A 25,265-nucleotide genomic window follows, 5' to 3' on the forward strand; every position below is an offset into this window, starting at 1 on the left:
GTATGGAGGGAGCCAAAACAAATACAAAAACATAAGGTCAATTCTTTCATTATTCACGTGCAATAAATCACACTATTTTATCATTTGATGAGTGAGGTACTACCCATTAAATATGAAGAGTGGGATCAACTCTATAGGGAAAAAAAAGGAAAATATTTTTGTTGATACATAATTTCTTCACTTCAACTTTAAATTGACATTGGCATCAGTGTATGTGCATCTTTTAAACATTGGCAAAGAAACCAACAAGGATATAAAGAGCACCAGGGTGAATGCAGGTGACATTGTTTTGTCCACCCACAACATATTTAAACTAGTCTTTGTGAATACATTCTTTAGTTAATTTATTCAGCTTTTCTATCTGCGAAGTACTTTTGATTTAACTATGACTTTTGTTGCATGTTTGCTATTCAGAAAATTCATGTGAATTGAGATCTGCCTGGGAGAACTATTCTCCCTGCTTATCTTCTTTCTTTTGTTATTTTTTTTTTCTGCTTTTACTCCAGAAATAAAAATTATTAGTTGAATTAATTAGAAACAAATGTATTATATTTTTGTCCATGGATAAACTGACATTTCAGGCGCATACAGATACTCATATGAAAAAAGGAAATAAAAAACAGTTATACAGAGAAGTGACCATTTATGTGATTATGGATAGAAATAAATTGCTATTAGACAGAATTATCACGCTTGTAATAATCCTAGAAAATGTAATGATTAATCTAGCTTTAGTTGCCTAAAGGAAGATATGTAGTCTAATGTAGTCATCTTAAAGTCAATTAAATGAGGAAGATACTCCCAGTTCTTGAAATAGAGGTCTATGGTCGATGAAATCAATTGCCATTCTGTAGATGCCTTTTTTTCTCTGTTGCCTGTTGAGGCAGGTTGGATGACTATCTTAAACCAGAAAACTAAAGTTAGGTCAGATAAATTCAGTCAAGTCTGACTTCAGGGAACAGAAAAAGAAGTTAGTGTGTATAACTGAGAGGGAACTGGATCTGTGATCCATTTTACCTGTGCAACTAAGAACTGTAAGTAATGCCCAAGATAGGTACTTAGATGATTAAGCCAGGTTAAACATTTTTAAACCCCATGTCCGTGATATATGTTTACGACACACATCCACGGTATACTCTCCTGTGGTTCTATTTTTTGATAATGCATTTATCTTACCTTCTATCAGCTTCCCCGTCTGCTCTGCATTGCCCCCCGGCAAGATCTTGGCAATGTAAGCTCCAATTTCCCCGCAGCTTCCTGGAATTTCTTTCCCACCTACAACTCGGATTCCCAGTCCATTGCCTGTGATCAGAAGAAAAAGAAAACTTTAAGCAGATGAAGCAACGAATAATTCACTGGAAAGAAAGAAAGAGAACTCATCAGAGGTTACTGAAGGATGTCACCAATAACTTCTTCCTATGGTTGGAAGATTAAGGTTAACTGCAGTCCTATCCGCCACTTCCCCAAAGACTTAACTTTGGGTAGAAGCATTTCAGCATAGGAAAAGACCTTGAGTAACTACTGCATGACTGACATCATACAATCAACTGATTCACAAAATATTACATTGAAGCCAATGTTACCTTCTTCTGACCACCCCACTGTACTGCAAAGGATTATTTCAAGTAAACCATAATTTGCAGTATTAATTAAGTTGCATTAAATTGATAGAAATCCATGTGAGGTGTGGAGTCAAAGGACAGCTTTATCATATGCCTAAAACATGGATGCAATTTAGCTGAAAAATTATAGTAGCTGAGCTTTTAGAATCACATAAATATGGAGACAGACAGAGATCATTGAGCTCCAGCAGCAAAGCACATACATTTACATGAATCTATATTTGGCAGATGCTATTATTTTTCTTAAATATTTGCTTTTAATTGACATCTTTTACATCAAAGGATGTACAAATGGAAAAAGCCTGTGTAAAGCATCATCAAATCTAACATATTTTCTCCCCTTTTTAAAAGTTATGAAGATGAAAACATTTTGATCATTCTGATTATTTTAGCCAGAAAGAAACAGATCACTAATCTCCCTCATGTATAGAACAATGAGAGTGAAAACAAAAGCTCAAAAAATTGTCTCGCAGAGCTAATATTATGCACAGTCAATGCATTTTCATGCTATCTTGCTTTTTAAAAAAATACTTCTCATAAAAGAAAAACAAATTTCTTCTTTGAAGAAAAAGAAAATTTCATATGAAAAGATTCACACTTTGATCTGGGAATGTAAAGGCTGATTTTCTCACCTTTGTTTTAATGGCTAAATAATTAGTTTTCAATTTATTAATTTAATAAGCCAAACCTGCTGAGTGATTAGACTAATCATCTATAGGAAGCTCACCACACAATCTCTTTGCAAAGCTTTATCTTTTTAGATTAAGGTTTTTCCTCATAATGCTATTAGCGTTTGATAAGTCAGCCCTGAGTTTGTAGCCACATTGAGTTTCTGGCCAAAGAAGTTTCCATTAGTTTTTCTATCCCGTTTCAGCTAAATCTATATCCTTTGTGCCTCGGCTTTCCTCATAATTTCGTATTAGACATTTTCCAAAGAAGCATTTTCTTTTCTTTCAGAAGATGCCTGGTGTTAAGATGCATGCATGGATCCTGTACAGCACAATATGAAGGTAAGGATGGCCACAGTATCCTCATGATTTAAGGAGTTTGGCAGGAATTACTTAACATGGGAACAGCTCACTCCAGCACTGCAAGCCTAGACCAAAATGCTGTATCCCTCTAATATATTGATAAATCAGGTGGGTGAGAGCAACCAAGGAAAAATAATAGTGAGGAATTAAGGAAACGGATAAGGATTGTTCTCACAGCTGCAGCTTAGTAATTAGTGTAGATAGGTATATTTAATGCACTGAGATGAAAGGACTGCTACATAACTCAAGCAGGATGTGTTGCTGGAGCGTGCAAGAAGTTCAACCACTCAACTAGTGGTGGGGGCTGATGGCACTTCAGATGATGGGTACAGATCAGTCTTGGGGAGATGGCACCCTTCCATTAGATCTCCGTTTTGTGACCTAACATTAACACAATTTGGGTGGGGATTCAGTGACGGGAAGACCACTGGTAATGCACTGTCAGTATACAACTTACAGTGTATGATTTCAGCGTGGGCTGATGGCCAAGGATGAGTTGCAGGGGTAAATAACCTGGGAATAAGCCATGACACGGCTGAGGGTTAGTGTGAGATAAATGATATAATAGCCTTTGAGTTTTACAAAGGGTGATCAACACTCTTTGCAGACGAGATCTTTTACTGTTTATCCACCATAGTGTGTGACAGGAGAAATCAGTTTTGGTATGGTACTTTTGGGAGCACAGGCAGGAGTTTTGTATGTGTATGTTGAACATAGTTCACCTCTAGATTATATCCAAATTTGAGATGAAGTTCAGATCTACCATATAAACCCATTTCAGAGTCTGTATTTTTGTTCACCTATGTGATGATTTTTAGTCTTGTTACTTTCAGAACAGAGAGGAGATTTAGGGAATATGCAAACTCAACACTATGACAACATGAACAGTAACTCCCTAAGTTACAACTGTACAAAGATTTGATATTGCAAGAATGTGCTCTCGAGTTTACTTCTTTTTTTGGTCCAGTGCAACTGTGCCAGTTCAAACACCCACTATGAACGACTGCACAGGTATGTCTAAGTATCTTCAGTAGGAGCTGTGATTACTCAGATGACAGCATGAAATTCGCTGGCGAGTTCCTTGAAATTTCTGCTAAACTTTTAGCCAGTTTCCCCACCTCTATACACTTTTTGCCTTCTTTTTGTAATTTGAAGACCTGAGCAACATCTTTAAGAAAGTCAGCTTCTTGTAAGACTTTACACCTGGGAATCTAAAGTAATGCAAATCTAATGTAAAAAAATGTACAACTTTTTAATCCTCTTTTTGAACTTGACAAATCAACAGCTGTCTCTCTCTTTTAACAGCAAATTAAGAATTGGAAAAGTACAAATATTTCAGCTTGAGGGGGATCCTCTAAAATAAAAATGTAGAGGGACCCATATAATCAACATAAAACACCACCACCTAAATACCCGAGCTAATTGCAGGCACAGGGAATATAATTAAATTTCTGCTACAAGATAGATCTATCATGGCAGTTAATATTCCCTTAATTATAAACTTGGTAAGGATGATAATTGATTAACTAAACGTATTGCTGTTTGTCTGGTTTCTAGCATAAATGACTTGATACACAAAAAGGAAGCTGTGTTTTAAACAATAGCTACATCAGCATTCTGGGACTGTGCTATGGGAAATTCTAAGATTATTTTTGCTAAGGACAGTAATTTTTCAGTGTAATTAGAACAAACTGCCTAGTTATTTTAAATTAATTACCATATTTCAGTGCAAAGTTGAAATTTAGCACTGGTAAAGTTTATTTTTCCTGACTTGATAGGTACCCATTTCAAGGATGAGTCTAAACGTCCTTTACAAAAGCTAAAAAAATACAGTCTTTAAAAAGACAAGTACCTCATGGCATAAAGCGAATATGTACCCCTGTAAAAGCATCTAAATGTTAGTCCATGCTTAGGACTTAGAAAGTCATGTGGGTGCCCTGCACATTTATCAGAGGACTTCTGATCAAACACTATTGGAAGACCCATTAATAAGTTGCAGATCTGAGGTTCACAACTGGGAACTAACAAGTTCAGCAAATACAATAAACAACTATTCTTAGTGTACAACACACACAACTAAGCACACAGTAACTCTCTCTTAACCCACACAGTCAACATACGGATGTTTCAACACATCATATAGGGGAGTAACTCTACAGGGTCGGAGTTTTCTTGTGATACGCTATACCAGTATCTCCACCTCTGATAGCTTAATTGTAACAGAGTAGCAGAGAGGTGGTTTGCCATATAACCGGGTGTACAAGACACTCGATTTCAGAGGCAAATCTATGGGTCCCTATGCTCGGTAACTTTGAAAATCATGGCTGGCATATTGGTTCTGATTTTGCAAACCTAAGGTGCTCGTCCATATTGCTGCTAAAAAAATAAATTCTTTTCCATGATAATATATAAACATTTTTATTCCTAGAACTTCAAAAAGACTTGTGATTTTATATTTGCAGGTTCAAGAGTCAAATGTATGACTGACGTGTACTAAGAAGGAGCACTCTTGCTAAGGGACAACCATAGGGGGTGTGTGGGGGTGTGTGTGTTTGCACATGTTCTTGTTGTTGGACAAATCAGGGGGTATTTAATTTAATTTGACCTGTTTGCACTCAATTAGAAAATCATATTTCACTATTATTATGTTGCAAAAATGTTATTAGAAGAAATATTTTAACTTAAATTACAAAACATTCAATTCCCGGCAGTCAGAATGAACAAGTTACTTTTTGCTCAATGAGCTTTAAGTGCTCTGTTCTGCCTGACAAAGAAATATTGCTTGGAAGTTGCTGCATTTTCTCATGAGAAGCTGGGATTTCAAACCTTTTTATAGTGTATCTATTAAAAAAATATTGAGTTTACTACTTCTGTTGAAATAACATTACCCAACTTATCACTGTGAATGCAGATAGCTTAAAAATATCATCAATCATTTCCTTTCTCAGATCTTTTCCCCTTGTTTTTTGATTATTTTTTTTTTAAATCTTTGAGTTTTAATTTCCATGTCTCAGACTATTTTGATATAACCAGACATTCATCTTTCAATTTTAGATTTTCAGATTAATGAACTACTGTTTTCTTCCTTAGAAGACGCAGGACCAGGTAACCATCAGAAAGCAAATCACCATGCTTTGAATGAGAGGGGGCACCTTTCTGAACTCCGAGTATTGATCTCTATGGAAAATATCTTCAGGAAAACATCTTTTCAAAGGGAATTTTACACATTTAAGATCCAATCCTTTTTAGGATGCTTCAAAGCTAGAAGGCTGCTAATTAATTGCAACTGTTTTTACTGATCTCCCAAGGCTGTGATCTTACTGTCCTATCTAATCTTAACTAAAGCCTTAAGATGCAGCATGCCAAGCAACAAAAAGCCCCACAAAATCCCCATAACCCAAATCCCAAAAAGCCCAATGCTAAACTTTAACAAGGTAGATCAATCAACTAAACTGCTTTTATACTTTGATAAACAAACAAATATGGATACTAAATTACAGTTGGCTTGTGAGCCACTGATTTATGTATCTGAAAATACAAACTTAGAAGCTTTAATGAAGATTTCAAGTGTCTAATAAATGAAGAGTTACTTTTGAGAAAAATTCATACTTGGAGAAAAATGCTAATAAAATTGAATGGCCAATAGCTTTTTTGCTTTTTGGCAATTAACCTACTTTGTGACTTTCAAAAGAACACTTCATTTGTCATTTCATCTCCTTCCAGACATCACAGACTGTTTCAGTGATGCATATTCATTATATACATACACATATATATACATACACATATATATTTAAAAAAAAAAAATTATATTTGATTAGTGACCAACTACTTGACACTAATAAATTCCGTCACTGGTGACCTGGCAAGCATCACTGCAAAAGTAGTTTAAAAATTCATCATTCTCTTTTCTTTAATTCCACCATTAGGTACATTGTGTCCAATTAGACTTGTTTATTCTGAACTTGAGTAGCTCAATGTATCTCAGACCATGATGAAATCGTATCCCTTTGTATATTTTGTTTTGTCACAGTAGCAGCACAGCAGAAAGCCTAGAAACATGACTCAGTTGATGCACAATAATTTATTTTGCTGGAGTAGGCTGACCATAACATGAGCTCTGCAATTACGATTTGGTCATTTTTCTCCATTACGGACATAATAAATATCAGATTGCTGCCAATCTGTTGCCGGAGCTTTGGTCATGGGGAAGTTCATGAAATCTTATCATCTTTTTACTACTTCGCTGAGCAGCTCCACTACAGCCATTAGAGTATAAACAACCTAGATTTCCTGGAACTATTTCAGCATCTAAGCAATGATTAGACTTGCCTTTCCAACTAAATGTCAAAAGCCCCTTACATTAGCTACAGGTTAAAAAAAAAAAAAAGAAAAAAAAAGAAAAAAAGAGCTGGGGTTGTCCTGCCTTTACACAAAGGTGCAAATTAAGTTTCTAGGGATGTTTTCTCTTATAATTCCAGCACCATATGCAGGGACTGATATTGTTTAATTATTAGGTAACTCCCATGCAGCACCAACAACTCCAACATGGGCATGGAATGCAGGCATGTGACCCAGAAGCTCTGTGCGAGCGTTGTTCATGTGCTAGCTCAAACAAATATTTCCTCTGGGCTAATTTTTCAAAGTAGGAAACCATTTGTCTGTCTCATTAGATGAGCAAAGAAAGTGAAGAAGCAATTAGAATGTACAACAGATTTTCAGTAATCACACATGAGTTTCTGTGAATTGGCATAAGAAACTGTAAGTATGAGCGTCAGCAGCAATCTGACTCTTGTCACAGTTAGAAATAGAGCTATATGAATTTTTAATAGACTTTTAGGTGACTGAATTTTTAAGGAAGATATTAAAAAAAAACACTACTGATTTGGATTTCTAAGAGTATAAGAGCATACCCTTCAAGATGGTAGTTGAAAGTCACTATTTCTCTAAAACTATGGTTATTTTACCACCTTTGGACATTATGTGCTTTGAAGTTGAGACTATGCAGAAGTAAAATGAGAAAAATTGAAATAGGCTTAAACTGCAAAATGCAGTTGAGGGCTACAACACATATCTGCAAGTAGTTTGAAATGGAAGATACGTTTAAACCTGAAAACAGATATTAAGTGTTGTGTTTCAGATCCATGAGGCACAGACATACCACTGAGGGAGGAAAAAAACACAAGTCCAAATATGGTTTTCATCACTTTCTAAGAATACTTTCAAAAACAAAATTCAAAACCAGAAGGCTGAGTCACAGCAAGGAAGCAGAAGAGTGACCTTTTCTGGGCAAGGTCCACTGGTAGCAATTAGAAAACTGCATGAGGATAAAGACTGAAAACGAGACATTAAGCATAAAAGATTTTGCAATGTGCCAAAATACCATGCTATAGCAATGAGAACATATCAATCAAATCAAACAATACGAGGTCTTCCAACTGTATTTGGCTGTGAACAGAGACAGAACAGACCTTTCTTCTGTGTTCATTTACTAGGCATTATCTCCCCATTCCTCCTCAGCCTTATCTAGACCAGACATATGCTACTGTGCTGGGAGGCCCTTATCTGCTGGAACAATTTTACGCCATGTTCTATTGTCTGTATGAAACAGAATTGCCAGCCACAGAAAAAAAACAACGATGACTTCTCTTTGGAGAGTTCAGACTTAAAAGTCCCATGAAGAAATGCAAACTATTTATTTAGATATCATAGTTATGATAAAGCCATCTATAAAGTCTGGAGAACAGACAGAAAGGAAGCACAACAAAGCAAACAAAACCAAGTTAGATCAGGCACTTGGAAAGCAGCAGGGAAAGTAATGTGTGTAATAAAATCCAGGCTAAATTTTTATTTGCGTTATTATTCCTATGCAATTCTCTGGAATACATAAGATGATGACTCATATCAGAGCTTGGTTGTCTAGATAGGAGATAGGTATAACATTTTCAAGATTGTGCTCAGGAGAATTGTTTTGGTGCTTTCTAATGAAATTAGCTTAAATGAAGATGTTTCCTAGAAACATGATTAAGCCTACACAGTTATTGCACTTGGCCATCGGCAATTAAAGCATAAAATATACATGAAGCCAAACCCTGAGCTGATGAAATTCAGATATATTCCAGTTGTTTTAATACCACAGAATTGATTTATAGCAGCTGCAAATCTGCTTCATGCTGATTTGCACACTGGTTATCATCCTGAAGGATCACAAAGTGTTTTACGAATTAGCATCTTGGAACACTTATCATACCTACTTGAAAACAAGATACATGTCTCTTCCTTTTTGGATGATCTGTCACATCAGAATGTATGGTGTCATCTATGGTACACTGTACCTTCAAATCTATAAAAAACCTGTAGGCACTGAGATTCATCTGTGTTTACTGCCAGACCCCAATGGCTCAATAGGTGCCACTGACTGACAGCTGAACTTCATTGTTTATAATGTTAGTTTGAAACTCTCCCGTCCTTATCAGCTTTGGTATTTAAGAAACAGCAGCAGAATTAATGTAAATATAATAGGATATAATATTATACAGTATGTAAGATATGTAGATGTATATACCAGATATAATATAATGCATAAACAAAAGCCTTTAGGAAAAGAGTAGTTCCCCATGCAGTGCAGAGAAGCAATCACTGCTTCACAAAGTGGCTGAACCACAGACTATTGGAAGCTGTGAGAATATTGCATTGCGTTTAGCCTGGCCTTATACTCTGAAATACCTTCTGTCAGAGCCGTGATGAAGGGCTAAACAACCATTATGTCTGATCTAGTAAGACTGTTCTTATGTTTAATAAATTTGTGACAATTTTGCTATCTTCAATAAACAGTGATGGTTACTACATCTGCCAAGAATCTTGTCCGGGGTGTTGTGTAGACTTGTCCAACACACAGCCATGCTAAGAAGGAAGCAAGGAACACATTCTTCTCCTTCAAGTTGCATTATTTCTCCAGTAATCATGGTGCTGACATTTGGGGAACACAAAGGCTGTATCTATCATAACTTCTTTTTAAGAAGCCGGTAAATTGGAGAACAGGATTAAGAGGAAACATTCCCCAAGGGCCTCTTCTGCAGACCTTCTCCCCAGCCAGTTGGTCCCCAGCTTGTGTCATTGCACAGGGCTATTTCTCTCCAGGTACATGATTTTTATTTGTCCTTGTTCAACTTCATAAGGTTTCTGTTGGCCCATTCCTCCAGCCTGTCTTGGTCCCTCTGAATGGCAGCCCTGCCCTCAAATGTATTCCCCCAATTCAATGTCATCTGCAAATGTTACGAGAGTGTACTCCATCACTTCCTCTTTGTCACTGATAAAGATATTAAATGGTCACACGATAGGGTGTTCCATATACTCGTTACCTGCCTCCAGGAAAAGGATGGCCCATTAACCGCTGTCCTCAAAACCCAAACACCTAACCATTTTTTTACTCATCTCATTGCTTTGACATCAAGAATTTACCTCCCAATTCCCTTTCTTGATGAACAGATTTATGTTATTTAAAGAAAAAATTGCTGACAACCCCCCTCCTCCAACTTCTTTTTACTGAAGTAAAACAGCAAACAAACATGCAGGCATCGAGTGCATATTACCTGTAAACAATATTAGAGTGAAAAAAAAATCAGAAACACAGATAATGAAGAACAGAGGTTTCCCAATCCACGAGGAACATTGGGCTGCAGAATCAGAATGTCTCAACCTTAATCATCCTGCATTCAGATTGGCTGGGAGGGTACACCTAGTGCACCTCAAAGACCTGTACAAAACTGTGAATAGGTAAATAGTGAAATGAAAGGTGAACATCCTCAAAATGTTCCAGCACACTCCTCTGAAAAGTTCATCCAACTCAAATTGGCATTTGTCTCTTGGTGATGAGGAGCAATGTAGTCCTTTAGACAACCAGTTCTCTACAAGTCTTTTGATTGCTCTATAGCTTCTTTGTATGCAAGTCATATCGGTTCACCTCAGATCTCTACAAGACAAAAATCATAGTCTATGTTAGTCACCTCATGCTCCCTTTATAATCAATAGAGGAAAATAGCCATATCTAAAAGGTGATTTATTTAAACTATTTCAACCTCCAATTAATTGCCCTTTGTAACTGCCTGGTTCTAGTGCAATTATTAAACCTATGCCTACTTTTGATAGCCAGTATGCCAAGAAGGGAGCACAGGGTCTTCATTTTTCTCTGAGAGTCGTTAAGATAATTTACACCTCACTGGTGAAGAGAAACCCTAAACTGACAGTTCTCTGTTATTAACTTATTCTAATGTCCTTGGCAAGTTGTCTCACCATATGCATCCCTGAATGACTCGTTTTCTGGTTCTTCATGAGAAAGCGCTGACCTGCATTACTTATCTCCAAAACAGAGGGATTTCTGGTTTGGCTTCTGTGAGTCTCATTCTTACGTGCCTGCTTTTCTCTTGGCTTTCCACGGGAACCTGGGGGCCCAACTTAACTCTAACAGTGATCTGCTTCTGCAGCCTTTTTCTGCAGGAAAGCTGTGAAAGCAAATTGGACCTATATAACCACATTGCCCTCTCAATTACCTCCACTCATCTTAAGACCTTATTAGACATCCTTCAACAGATGTTCATACACCGAAAAATGCATAAACAACGGAGCTGCCAAAAAAGGGTTCACGGACAGTATTTTAAATACACACACTAGTGCTTTTCAAATTAAGTTAATTCAGAGAGAAGGCACCCAGACCTGGAATATATGCTCTGTATCGCCACAAAATGTTTCTAACAAATACAATCTTTCTAAGGTTGCTATTAAGACATACACAGACATCTCTCCAGCCCTTTATTTCCATTCCTGTCCTCAAGTGCTGCCATATGACTTCACTGCAAAATCTCTGACGTCGTCTGGCTGTTACAGCTCTGTCCCTTTCTCTTTATGGGATTTTACCTTCTGTGCCACGTCTCTGATAAGGAGAGAGTGTTTGAGGGAATGATGGCCATTAATTAGGGATTAACTCCTTCCCCGGTGACAAGTGAGTGTTAGAGGAGGGTACTGGGGTTTTGTGCAAAGTATTATCTCAGTTCTTCACAACATTAAACCAAAGAAACAGGATAAGTAATCCTCTAAGAAAAGAATATGAGGACAAGAGGTGGGTTACACTTCTCACCCTCTGTCTTTGACTACCGTATCACATTCAACACAGACTGTGACTATATTTAATGTGCTTTTAAATCGCTTAGTAATCGCACATTCACAGCACTTCAGTATTTTGCTGCAAGAACTGATTTTGCTGAACCTGCAGGTGAAAGAACCCTAAATATATAGGGTCATTTGTTTAGAGACTACAGCTATGAGGGTTTGACACAGGAAAACTTCTAATTCTCTTCCTCTCTCTTGGGATAAGTACACCATGAGCTGGCATGCTGCAGAAGTGTAGTGTTGTGTGAAGGAACTAATAATCATTATGGAGAGTATGAGGCATCTCTGACGCATGTGCAGCATTACAGCTACCCTGTCATTCTCTTCCCAGTTCCACTGACATCACTGCTAAAGTGAAGATTAGGGATACGCTCTTCTGCCCACAGCGTAATTCTCTTCTTTACTATAAAGTTCACAGCTTTTTCACAATTGCTTCTCTGCCTTTTATTTTTTCATCAGAATTGAAGAGGATGCTCCACAACAGGGACAGTCTGGCTGCTCAAAGGTACATTTTACTGCCTGGAAACAGAATACCCTACCTTTGGAAAGGGAAGAATTACTCGTGACTCAGCCTAAGTGAGGCAAAGCAGCAAAAATTACCTTTGACTGAGTGCACTCATTGTACCTGTACACCTACTGAGATTTCTCTGCTTTGCTGGATTTTCACCCAGAGTGTCTAAATAGATTTCTGATTAGGAATTACAAAACCTAAGTTTTTTGTCTTTGCAACAGTTCCAACGGCATTTCCAATGCTTTCACTGACTTCAATAGCAACGTCCTTTCTTCACTTTTTCAGATATAACTATGATGTGTTAAAAAACAGAAAAGAAAATCCTGGCAGTATAAAACAGTGCTTACACTGCTAAGCTAAAGGATCCAAAAGGAACAAGGGATTCTTAGTGAAAACAAACAGTGAGATTCTGGAGTGTTAAATACTGCTACATTATCATTCCCTGATCACTGCCATCATTGCTTTGGCACTTTATCATAATCATTATGCCAATTCTTTTTTTTTTTTTTTTAAATGCAAATTATTAATCAATCTTTGCAAAGAAAATCCTTGGCAATTCCTTCGTATCTATCAGCATTGCCTGAGGAGGGGACACTGCGTACCTTGAAAAGAAAAGCTGTGAGTTCTAGATGATGCCATATGCTAAAGAAACAAAAACCCTCAAGAGGGAGGCCAGCTAGCAAGTATACATTAATTTTTCATTCAGAACTACTATTCTCTTGCCATCGCAATTTTGGCACAGTTCCTCATTCCTTAAACACCTCATTCACATGCTAAAATTTGCAGTAAATGTTTTTGTGTGTAAAATTATGGCAGATTATGTAAGAGGCATCAAAGGCATCTGTACCTCAGAGCCAGTTTTCATTAATCAAGAAAGCAAATAAACAGAATGCATGTGCACATAATACATAGTGATACATCCTGAATTTTAAGTGATTTGGGACTGCTCTTGTTATTGATATTCATAATGTGACAATTTCTGGATCCACAATCAGGCTATAACTTCCACTATGGTAATTATATGATGAGATCTATGGAATTCAAATTCTAATGGTGAGATTAGGATGCCCCATCCCTGGAGGTGTTCAAGACCAGGCTGGATGGAGCTTTGAGCAGCCTGGTCTAGCGGGATGTGTCCCTGACCATGGCAGGGGGGGTTGGAACCAGATGATCTTTAAAGTCCTTTTTAACCTGAACCATTCTATAATTCTATGATTCTATGATTCTAAGTTCATGCTTGCCCTGTAGTTACAGCTGTGGTATAGCTGGGTACCAGGGCTGACCCAGAGCAGTGAGTCATTGATGCCCAGGTTGTCCCAGGAATTCCACAGTGAGATGAGGTGATGGGCTGAACCACTGGCCAGCTTCCCTGCAAAACAGCTGATCAACAGTTACAGGAGATGCCAAGTGGGAACTGTGGATGGTTTGGGAGATTTCCCCATCTAGCTCCTGCTGTACCCACACCAGTTAAGATACACTATTTGTATTCTTCAGATGTGTTCATTAATTCCCTGAGAGGGTAACCTGTCCGTCTCAGGCAATTCCTCATGCAGCTTCTGCTGTTGAACTGACCAAACTGCACATAGGTCATTTAAATCGTCAGCAGAAACTGTTGTTGCATGTGCAGACGTGATCACATAGAACAGGCTTTTGCACATCGCTAAGGCAGGGGATATTTTGTACATACTGTAAGACAATCAGAAACAACGGACCATGGGACAGCTGGCTTGTAAGAATCCAGCAACACAACAGTTCAGGGAGTCCCATCCGATACAGCTGAAGATGCTGCTGCAAGGATGGTCACAACAGAGACTCCCATCGTCACCCGGACGGTGACTGGTGTATCTGGACTAAAACCAAAAAGCATGACTGCAGGTTGTAGACACATAGCCTGGCTTGCTTACTCCAATTATAATTTAGGTACAACATAGCACAGCTACAGCCATGAGCAAACCCAGTGTGGGCTATGCAACCTTAGCAGGATCCTGAGTGAATATTTGATCCTGCGTGATCTCATGCTGTGCAGGGCATTAGTCAATGGGAAGTCGATATCTACACCTTGGTTTTCCAGTCATCGCTTACAAGGCATTTACCGTGACGCACAGTATGTTGTTGCGGTTGCCAGCACGAGAGTTAGTAGAGAATTTGGAATAGGCATTTTACATCGCACAAGGGTAAGTAACTCTACATAGGAGAGCAGGCCTTCGGCAACATTAAATCATGAGCTATACACAGTTGTGTGGTTGTAATTCTGCTTGTTCTTGAGTAAGAGAGAGCTCAGATCACAGCATTACTCATCACCCGCAGGGCAAAATTCTCCACCAGGACGTCAAGGAGCTCCATGGACCGCAAGGGCCCGGGCAGCGGAGGCTGACACAACAGCGGACCCGCGGCTGCCTCCAGACTGTGCTGTGTGGGTGGAGGGGTCTTTATGCATCCTGAAATCACCAGTGGGTGTTACGCTGACTAGCAAGAAAATACCTCATAATATATACGGAACATTCATTTAACACCCTAAATACGAGGTGGATGCTGGGGGTGGAAGTGATCAAGATTTTACTGCCAGAAAACCTGTGAAAACAATATTTAGCAATTCAAGTAAGTTCGTGCCACTTTCTACTTAATGCTCGAGGGAACACGAGAGCTGGCAGTTGGTAATTACTTCTGCGCAGAAACAGTTTGACACACACTATTAGAATTTTTTAAGCGAGTTAAAAGAAAGTCTGATGGTTCCAGGACAAAACAGCTTAAAGCTCGTACCTCTGAAAGGAGACAAACAGCATATTTAAAAAGCTTTGAATTCCTTATCAGTACTAGGTGTGAGAGAGAGTGAAATTCCAAAAGCTCAAACAAACAGCCCTTACCTGTGCTAGATGCTGTAACTGGCAGCCTTTTACAATGTGGTACACGAAAACATCACACTGCATTCCTGCGCGCAGGCCAGGAGGTGAACAAATATGACCTTTGCCACTTTCATCTCCTTTGCAAGCAGACTCAGACTTACACGGACATTTGTGTTAGCGTTAGGGAAAAGAGAATAAATCTGAAGTCCTGCGATAAATGTCTCTACGTGAAGATATGATAGAAAAATGGGATCCGATTGTTCTGCGACCCTGCTCCGTAGAATAGTTCCAGTACAGAAAGAATAAAATTCTCGTTTCTGTACATGTTCCACACCTACACAAGCCTATTCTATAGAAACTTCTGACATAGAAAATATAGTTATATTAAAAAAAACCAGCAAAACAGACCGCTCATATGTACAACACAACAGATTTCCCTTCTGTTTTTAATGTCTGTATAGCTTATGTATCTTGAACAGATGTTGTGACCTTTTTTCCGTGCTGCTGCTTTCTGTTACAACCAGCTAGAAAGATTTAAAATGACCACTGAATTTCCTGCTGCACATGACACGGGAACTATTTTTAATACTGCAAATCTTTTGCATGGTTCATGCTAATCAAATTAATTATCATGTCTCCTACAGGGTTGTTGGTTTTTACCTGAAACTGTGTGATCCTTTGGGTCTCTCAGTAGTTTGAGTCTCGCATGAGGGAAAATGTACTGCAGGGGCTTCCCATTTATCTGAGGAAGACAAACGTGCGTGTCATAAAAAGATAAAACAACATCAATTGTATCAATAATTTTAGACAGTTGAAACAGAAACAAGCAAGCAAACTTATTTCATCCAGAGCAATATCACAACTTCACAATTCAAACACTCCCTTGAGTTTCAAGACATTTGTCAGACTGCAAAATCCTCCTGCAGGGGAATGAATCTTTGCTTCCATAAGGCAAATAGTTTTGATTTTTATCTCCTAATGACAAGAAGGTGGTCACTGTCTTCTGTAGCTTCTCTTAACATTAATCCTTTGTCCAAGCAATATTCAAGAGAAGAATGAAATTAAATATAATTCCTGTAGTTATTATAACATCCTGTTCCTACAGACCTAAACAAAATGGTGATTGAACGTGTAAACAGCCACAAGTTACTGCTTTAGTTTCAGCAAAACCACGTATTCCAATGTACCTCTCCTCACCAAATTTCAAAAGCCTTTTGAAAGACCCAACCTAAAACTTTTAGGACTACATTTTATATGAAGATGAGCAACATTCACTTGGGCTGATACTGGAAAGTGTCAAAACTGAAAGCAGAGCATCTCTACAACAGGCACTGAAGAGGCAGGTTTCCAGCTGGGATGATCCCACCTGCCCCAGGACGGGGGCACAGGGAGGACCACGCAGCAGGGACCAACCCACTCGCCAGGGACCAGCGCTGTGAGCCCACAAGATGCCTTGACAGAAAGAGCCTTCGTTGCAATGCTCACACGCCTCACAGCTATCCCACCCTCTCTCTGCCTGTAGTTTTGGTCTTTCGGAAGCAAAGCAGAATCCATCCCCTCTCTGCGTCTCCCACAGCGGTGCTGAGCCCGAGCGCCGCACGGCGGGGGAGAGGGGGTGACTGGCTGTGCCTGCAACAGGCGGAGCATCAACGGGATGGGACCTGGGGGGCAGATTCAAGGAGCCAATGGGACAATATTAATCAGCACGGATATGCAGCAGTCTGAGTGTTATCAGCAGCCTGCTGCCAAGGGTTTATTATCAACATTTATATTTAAGTAGCCTTTAAAGGGGTTAATCTCCTCCTAAACTAAGGACTTCAAACCCAGCTTCTGCCCTGGAGAGCTTATGGAACACACACATAAATGATGGGAGAAATGTCAAGGGACTCGCTTAGCTCAATCCCACAGCGAGCAGAAGAGTTTATACATCTTTTTTTTTTGTAATTCAGTTTCTTATCCAGTGGATGATATTGCATCTAGGAGGCTGAAATCCTCCCGTAACACACCAAGCGTGGTATTACAGAATCACAGAATGATAGGGGTTGGAAGGGACCTCTGGAGATCATCTAGTCCAACCCCACGTCAAAGCAGGTTCAGCTAGAGACTGTGATTGACTGTAGTTAATCTCAGAAAAAAAAGAGATCATGTATTTGGTAGTGGACTCCAGAATAAATCAGAACTAGAAATCAGGCAGACTTTAGGACTTATCATGGAATTTTGCCAGGATGTAGGGTCTAATACTACCAGAAGTGTATGAAGTGCCCTGAGACTTCCACACCTATAAACGGATAGGGACATCTCTGTGTTTTAATGACATTATCAGAAATTCAACAAGTCTAATTTAACAGTAAAACTAATGTCTTTGCCGCATGTACCTCACATAAAATTGCCAAAAAAAATATGAAATAATGTATCTAATTTTACTTTTGATTAAATAAAAAGAACACAAAATAATGTGATTCAAAAGAAGCGGTATGAACACATTTGAACAGTTCCTTAGCTGGGATCCATTTTGGTGGGAGCAATTTAATTTAACCAAGGAACACTGTCGCTCATAAACTTAAATTCATGTTGTTTTTAATTGCTCTATCTTATCTTTCTTTAGCCAGATTGCTTTTTTGAATAAATAATAATCCAATAATATTCAACACCATATTGTACATGATTTGCTGACAAATATATCAGAAAATATAGACCGTCTCCTATTTTAGTCTATTACTTCCTCAATACTTTCACTTCCAGAATTTTATGATAAGTATAAATCTTGGTGATTCATATAGTTATGAATAAAAGCATTAAAGTTTATTAGCATTCAGGGTAGCACATTATTTTTTATTGTTGGTGGGAATCAGTACTTAAATTGAACATGTCATCAGGCATTTGCCTTCAGAACAGTATTTGTCTGAAAGTGGCAGAGTAAATAGGAAAAAATAGTGGTTGCTGTAAATAGATAATGGAAAGCACAGTTACTTTGGTTTTGATGGGTTTACTTTAACCACTAATGCCCGTATCTATCTATCTGAAATCTACTAGTCCATTTGAAACCCTGTAGAACACAAATTATTTTGTGCTGCCAAGTGTTCATACCTAACTTTCACTAAAAGTGATTTCTCTTCACCTGAGTATATGCTGGGGGCCCTCCTAGCTGGCTATTCCCCCAGTTACCCCAGTGAAGACACAGAGGGACCCCACTGAAGTCGCACACTCACGACAGTGTAAATCTGTGCTACGGCGCAGAAGGGGCAGTCCCTCCGCTGCACGAAATGGAGCACATGTAAGTCCCCGAGCCCAGATTTAGGTCACAGGGCAAAAGGTGACTCGATCCCACTTATTTGCTACAAAAAGCCACAGATTCCTGCCATCTGTCCTTGCCATGGAGATCCTTTCCTCATCTTCCTGGGAGCAGTCAGTATGCTTGAGAAATAATTCTTGCAGTTCAGCACTGGCAATGCCACCCTCTTGTGATCACAGACACATTTTGACTCTCCAGCGTATCGTCCCTCCCATTCTGCTTTTTGAGCTGACAAGGCACTCGGGTCACTTTTTTCTGCACATTACTCAGCGGGCCCTTGGGGGTTGCATTCCAGTGAGTTAAACGAAAACTGGACTATACAGCATTTCCTCCAGGAATTGAAGCTCTGGTCATGTGTTTCATGTTATTAGTCAGCTCAAAGCCCCTCCAAAAAAGGGAACGAATGGCAAATAAATGTGCTGAGGTTTTCTAACACTGTTACAGAATATCTGTTTAAATATACACTTTATTTTCCCTTCGTTGTTTTTACACGTTTTGTATGACAAAGAAACTCTACCGAAGCCTCATACATGGGAATTTTACAAGGTAGAGAGGACACTTAAGAAGAACAGATTTCTTTAGTACTGCATTTTAGTTTAAGAAATAAAATGCATCAGGCGTATTTTAGTATTCCAGGCAAAGCCCATAGCAATAGCTATAACGTATTATCTGGCCTTTGGATCAGATCATCAAAGCCACAGTAACTTCTGGTTTTAAACGGTGCTGCACCTCCACTTCCACCGATGTCTTGGACAGGGCCTGAGAAGGTGAACGTCAGCAGCTACACCTGTCTGGAGTCCTTTAGGAAACACAGTCTTCAAGGGAATTATTACCTGAGTTAGGTATCCAGGATGAGGTGGATGCTCAAGGTGATGGTTTAGACAGTATCTATCCTAATTTCCAAATACTGCAGGTACTTGCGTGATCACACAAGTCCTGTGAAAGCCGGCACCAGGAATTTCCACAGCTGAGGTAATCCTGCCCCTTTGGACCGCTACATTTCCGCCGTGCAGAGCAAGAACGTCAAGCTCTCTAGAAATCCTAAAGGTGGAAAGTTCTCTCTACTGATAGATCCCTGATGACAGAGGTATTTTGCAAAAGAAGTATTGAAGAAAACCTTAAAAAAGACAGTGTTCCTGCTTATTAATAAATTGCAAAGTAAGTGGCCTTTGCATCTGCAATTAAGTCAATACAGAACTCACTTTTGGTTTAGAAGTCATTCTGGCATGCAGCGAGAACAACATTTCTGGGTGACTAAAAAATGAGAAACTGCCTGCTAAATTCCACCTTGAATTGCAGCGAGGGGGTGGCTAACAAGTCATTCATTAGACTAGCCATTTTAACGATTGCACTAAATTTGGACATGTCTTATTTCCCACTGTATTTCCAGAGAATCTGAATCACAAAATGCCTCCCCACCCAAGCCTTGGAGAAAGCAGTTTACTACAAATTAAAATGACATCTCCTAGGGAGCTGGAAAATAATTAAAACTAAGCAGTATGGACTTACAAAATGTGGAACGAAAGTTTGCAAGTAAGCTTCTGGATCTCTGTCACAAGCAGTATTTTCTCATTTTAACCCCACTGCTCACCTTATCGCCTATTTTTTGATAATTTCTAAATATGCAAGTACCCCTAAAAAGTCGTCACTCAAATTTCAAGGAAATGGTACAGACCCATGAACGAAGACAAGCATATACTTTTTGAAGGCCTTTAGAAATAGGTGATTAACATTCAAAAGGTTGCATCATCTAGAGCCCTTGCCTTCTTTCTGTGATCAGAAAACTCTGGCCAAAGCGAACTCATGACAATACACTGGTATTTTGATGAATTTGGGGTTTTATTCTTCATTTAGGTCTTAAAAAGACCCACCTGTGGTCACTGGAAGTTCTGTATTTAAAACCCTTCACTGAAAAGCTACGTATCTCCTGTTAATATACTCTCACTGTCTACCTCCTTGTCACGATCTCTTACTCCCCTGGCACATCCTCCTACTGCTCCTTCCCAACCTGTTTGGAATATCCAGTTTAGTTCAGGATAGACGAATAATTTTCACAGAAAATAATCATAAAAATAGCCCTGATGTCTGGAGATTTGAAGAAGTTGCTGGTCAACTGGCAGTGACCTAGCAAACTGCTGAGGTCAACAGGGATCAGGGAGAAATCTGCACTAGGTTATGAATTGATTAGCTTTAAACCATGTTTACCCTTCTCAGGCAAGCAATTCAGAATCACTATATCAGGAAACAGCTATTAAAATACTGAACTGCACTGGAATTTAATGTAATTTTAGGATACTATGTAGCACCACAGGAGTTGCTATAGAAACAAATACATTTTAAAATTAATAATACAGTATGTGAGCCTAATCCACTAGTTTATAAGAAATCCATGGAAACCTGGAAGTTTAGGGCTGTCACTCCACTGCATTCTTACTTTAAAAGCCCAGGGTTGTGCTTTATTTATAAACTTGAATTGCACAAGCTCTGTGGGACGTAATCAAGCAGTTCTGATTTCATCTAGTAAGGAAATTGATGTTTCACGCGTCTGAAACAAAATCTTCTGGAATACAAATATCATAGTGGTCAGTAAAATATTCACATGTTTTACAAAGGGGAAAATACAAATAACAAATTTACAGCCAATAAGTGTTATCTGGAAACTTTGACTGATTCATTACAAGCAGGTTAGTGCTACTGATGCAAATTCTTCCTTTTGTGGCTGGTTTGCCCTCAGTACAGGATATTAAAGAAGTTGCAATGGCTTAATTACTATGCTAACTAGGAAACTCACCCCAGATGATTTCAGGAAAGCCTCTGCAACAAAGAACGCTTGGGGTGGAGGTGGACGTGTTCAGATGGTCAGGATGAAGAATGAGTTGCCATTTTTAGTTCTAGAGTGCTTGGTCACTACAGCTCTCTGTGCAGGACTGGGTTGTGGATACAGGAGACGGACGGCGTGGGACAGTGAATTCACTAACTGTTTTGTTACAGAAGAGACAGGACTGAAGAAGCCTTTGGGGAGCGTTTACTTTGCCTCAGTACACCCATTGGCCTGAAAATGGTTTATTTTTCTTGATAGCTTTAAAATGTAAAATGAATGCTAAAAAATAGAGATGTTAAAATGGATTTACTTGCCTCTACTGCTAAGTGTTTTACTTTCAGAATTCAACGTGGAGCTAATGAAACTTTTTTAAATGGCTCTGACCCTTTTTATCTTGTCTTAAAGTAATTTAATTTCTGGATGTGTCTGAAAACGTATTTTTTAAAGTTATCTCAAGCAAACGTTCACAGAGGATATTCAACATACACAAGCTCTTAGTAACATTTTGACAAGCTAGATGATGTAGAGATGGTGAGAACTGGCATTTCTCCCTTCCGCAGGCACACTGACACTATTTTGTACCAGTGGGTGAATGACTAGCTAACCTGGATGGAAATAGATGAAGAGGGAACTGTTTAAAACTCCTCCTTCCACATCACTTTTCTTCTGTAGAGGCTTTACAGGGCACCACACAGAATTATTTAGAACATGCTCACCCTCCAGTTTCCACCCCAGATTTTAGAAAACTTTAAAAAATGCCTTTGTCAAGACTGTAAATGTGCTCTATTTCCATATGAACATGAGTATATCACAACAACTTCAGGGAGAAAAAAAATATATTTTCCTTCTGGAAATAATGCAGGAAAACAAGAACTCCTAGGCCCCTTAACCTTCCTCCCAAAAAATTTTGATCAAAGCCTTTCAACCGCTCCTAGTGTAGTGCTATTTATACGAGAGAAAAAACAAAGATTGGACCTTTGTGACTAGTAACTTGCCCTGCAACTCTCTCCCAGGGCAAAAGCTCTGGAGTGCTAAAAGTTGAATACATCTTACCGACCACCTCCATATCACAGAGCTCAGGATAACAGCAATTCTCTTCTTGGATAAACTTGATTTTCAGAGCAAATTTTTAATTTTACATGACAATGTTGTAGTGGTCAAATACAATTATGTATGCTCAGAATAATGCATGTTTCTGAAGAAGATTAAAGTGCTCAGATAGGCAGTTTTTCATCTATTGCCAGTGATATTAAGAGTTGTGAAGACTCTAAAACACCCTTTATCCTCCAATAAAATTGGTTCATAGAGTGAGTTATTTGAACAGATTCCTGTAACACCTGTATCTTGTAAAACCCTCTTTCTCAACAAGAAATGGGCAGGCTCAGTACAATCTAGGCTGTGTAAATCTCAATATATGCTAAACCACAGATAGGAAAAGAGGGAAAAATAAAAATAAATGGCAGCTTGTCTTGCAAGATATTTGATTTCTAACTTCATAACCCTACATCCTTACTTCATAAAACCTACATTCTATTGTCAAATGTCAGTGAAAATGCTCACCAGCAAAAAAGTTTTGAAGGCTGCATGACAGTAGGATATTCCCTTTTGTACATTATCTGAGGAATTAACATGAGCAACGTAAGCTACTGAGTACCACAAAGGGGCTGTGCAACACCTTCTCTTGCATCCACTGCATCTCATGGAAAAGAGAGTTTAATCTCAATCAATTAGTAAAAATGGTAACTGAAACAATCAAGTGAAGACCTTAAAAGATTTGAAATATATAAACTTCCTTAACACAAAGAGGATATGTGACGGTATACTAAGGTGAACTAGATTTCAAAGTTGGCAAGACTGAAAAGCAGAATTTTTCTTTCTCACTACAATAAATGAAGCATTCTAATTATTAATTGATAAAGTCTTATTCCGTAATTGATCACAGACTGTTACGATTACACTGACCAACTAAAAGCGGGAACAAGTGTCAACAGGACAAAGCAACTCATTTCCTTAAATTACTAAAAGAAGGGGCTTGAATTTGGATGGGATAAAGCTCATAAGGTGAAATAGGACTAACTGGTTTATTTTTTTTATTTTTAGTTTTAATATGAATACCTAATGTATCGATAGGTCTGGTGAGCAGATTATCTCATTTCAGGTACGTTTCAAAAATCAAAAGACAACCTGCAAAATTAATACTGAATTGCAGATAAATGTTACTCTAATTTCATCATCAAGTACTGATGACAAACACAGGTTCAGCAGCACTTGAGCTGAATGTGGCTTGGATTTGATTAATCCTGTAGTCCCTACACTATCAGACAGTATGATTAAATTGTCAAACATTTATAAAACTAAAGGCACAGCTTACTTGACAGGTTACTTGATCTTGGTGTTGACTTGGTGGTCGAGAGTGGGACAACTTCTCTGGCAGCCTTCTGTCGAGGCCGTGTCCGTTCTCCAAACGAGATTCCCTGGGCTTGTCAAACCAATCTGTTTCTTCACGACGGAGATGATAGGCTTTGAAAACCAAGGACAGGTCAAATGTTCTGATCCAGTGCTGGGCAAAGGGCAATAATGTGCACTGTGCATAGCAAGCATGCATAGTGGTTACTAACTGGCCATGCAGCTAAAGCAAAGTTACAGGCGAGACTTGAGACATTGAACTCAGGCATAATTTAGCTGTAAGTGATACAGCAAAGTCAGCAGATTCTGTTTATGTCAAAACTATGGATACTAAATACCAGAAGAAACCCACTGCCTGGTGCTATAGCCATTTCCTTTCTTCTGGCAGCTCAGAAATACACTGCAGATTTCACACATTTCTAAATTGATTAAAAAAAATTAGTCAAATTAGTTACTTTGAAGTAAGCTAAGGAAAAAAACCCAAAACAAACCCAAACCAAAAACCAAATCAAACCCCCAAAATGAACTCTCAAAACCCAGCCTTCACTAATTTCCAAACTTCTGAACTGGATTTTGTTCAAAATATTTTGGAAATAATCTAGAACTACTTATAAGAAAATTGAGACTCCTTTATAAAATCAGTATAAATCAAAGCAGATATGATGCAATCTATACCCTTTGTAATTCTAAGCAGAAATATTGCAAGTGTTCTCATTTTGAATTCCATCCCCCGATTTTGCAGTATGAACCTTCTTTGTGTGCGGAAAGTTAGCCAGAATGTTCTTTCTGCAATAATTCTATAAGACTAATGTTCTTATATTTGCAACAGTTTTAAACCTGTAAAAAATCTATTGTGTTAAATACCTTTTTGAGATCAAATAACACCGTTTCATTGAAATCAGTTTTCCAAATATACATATTTATGCCTACTCACTATTGGGTCAATTGACATAGGTTTCACTTCACTGGGATCAGAATAAGCTCTTATGTCTTTAATAATAATTCCACTATACAACATACAGGTTTTCATCTATGTTGCCCATCAGTGTAAAGCAGAACAATATGCAGCTAATCAGAATGTAATGAAAGTTTGAATTTTATGCTTTAATAAGCAAGCTAAATTTGGAATTCAAAGAAAGACAATATTTGTTTCAGCAAAACCACCAGAAATTGCAAACCTTAAATAAGGTCAGTTGTTGCTATAGCAACAAGAGCGAATGCAATTGTTCTGTGACACAGAAGAGAATTTAAAATGAAAAACGGTAGTGGCATGCATAATCTTCTCTATTTAGTTGTTAAAGTAAACAGAATCTAGCTGGTTTAACAAATTGGAAAAAAGTTTAATAGGAGGAGAAAAAAATGGTTTTTTTCATTATTATTTTATTAAATTTCTTCAAAAAGAGGAATAATATATATGCATGATTTTTGAAAAATAATATTTTGTATGTGGTAAAACCAACATCCTATATAATATTAGGCCTTTGGACAATTCTTAATCTTGGTTCAGATATCATGCAGTCTCTCCCTTCCTAGCTGTGCACAAATTTGATTTAACATGAACTGGTTTGAAAATA

The 25,265-nt window shown here is 38.3% G+C and overlaps 1 protein-coding gene across 1 annotated transcript in view; it reads right to left on the reverse strand.

Annotated features, from left to right (window-relative positions):
* Window positions 1–25,265, reverse strand: part of PCLO (piccolo presynaptic cytomatrix protein) — a 367,476-nt gene that overhangs the window by 121,897 nt on the left and 220,314 nt on the right. Inside the window, 3 exon segments of the mRNA XM_054219098.1 lie at window positions 1,177–1,302; window positions 15,833–15,914; window positions 23,657–23,805. Of these exon segments, the coding sequence (XP_054075073.1) occupies window positions 1,177–1,302; window positions 15,833–15,914; window positions 23,657–23,805 (357 nt within the window).

This window comes from Rissa tridactyla, chromosome 1 (assembly GCF_028500815.1).
Source record: "Rissa tridactyla isolate bRisTri1 chromosome 1, bRisTri1.patW.cur.20221130, whole genome shotgun sequence".
NCBI classification, from domain to species: domain Eukaryota; kingdom Metazoa; phylum Chordata; class Aves; order Charadriiformes; family Laridae; genus Rissa; species Rissa tridactyla.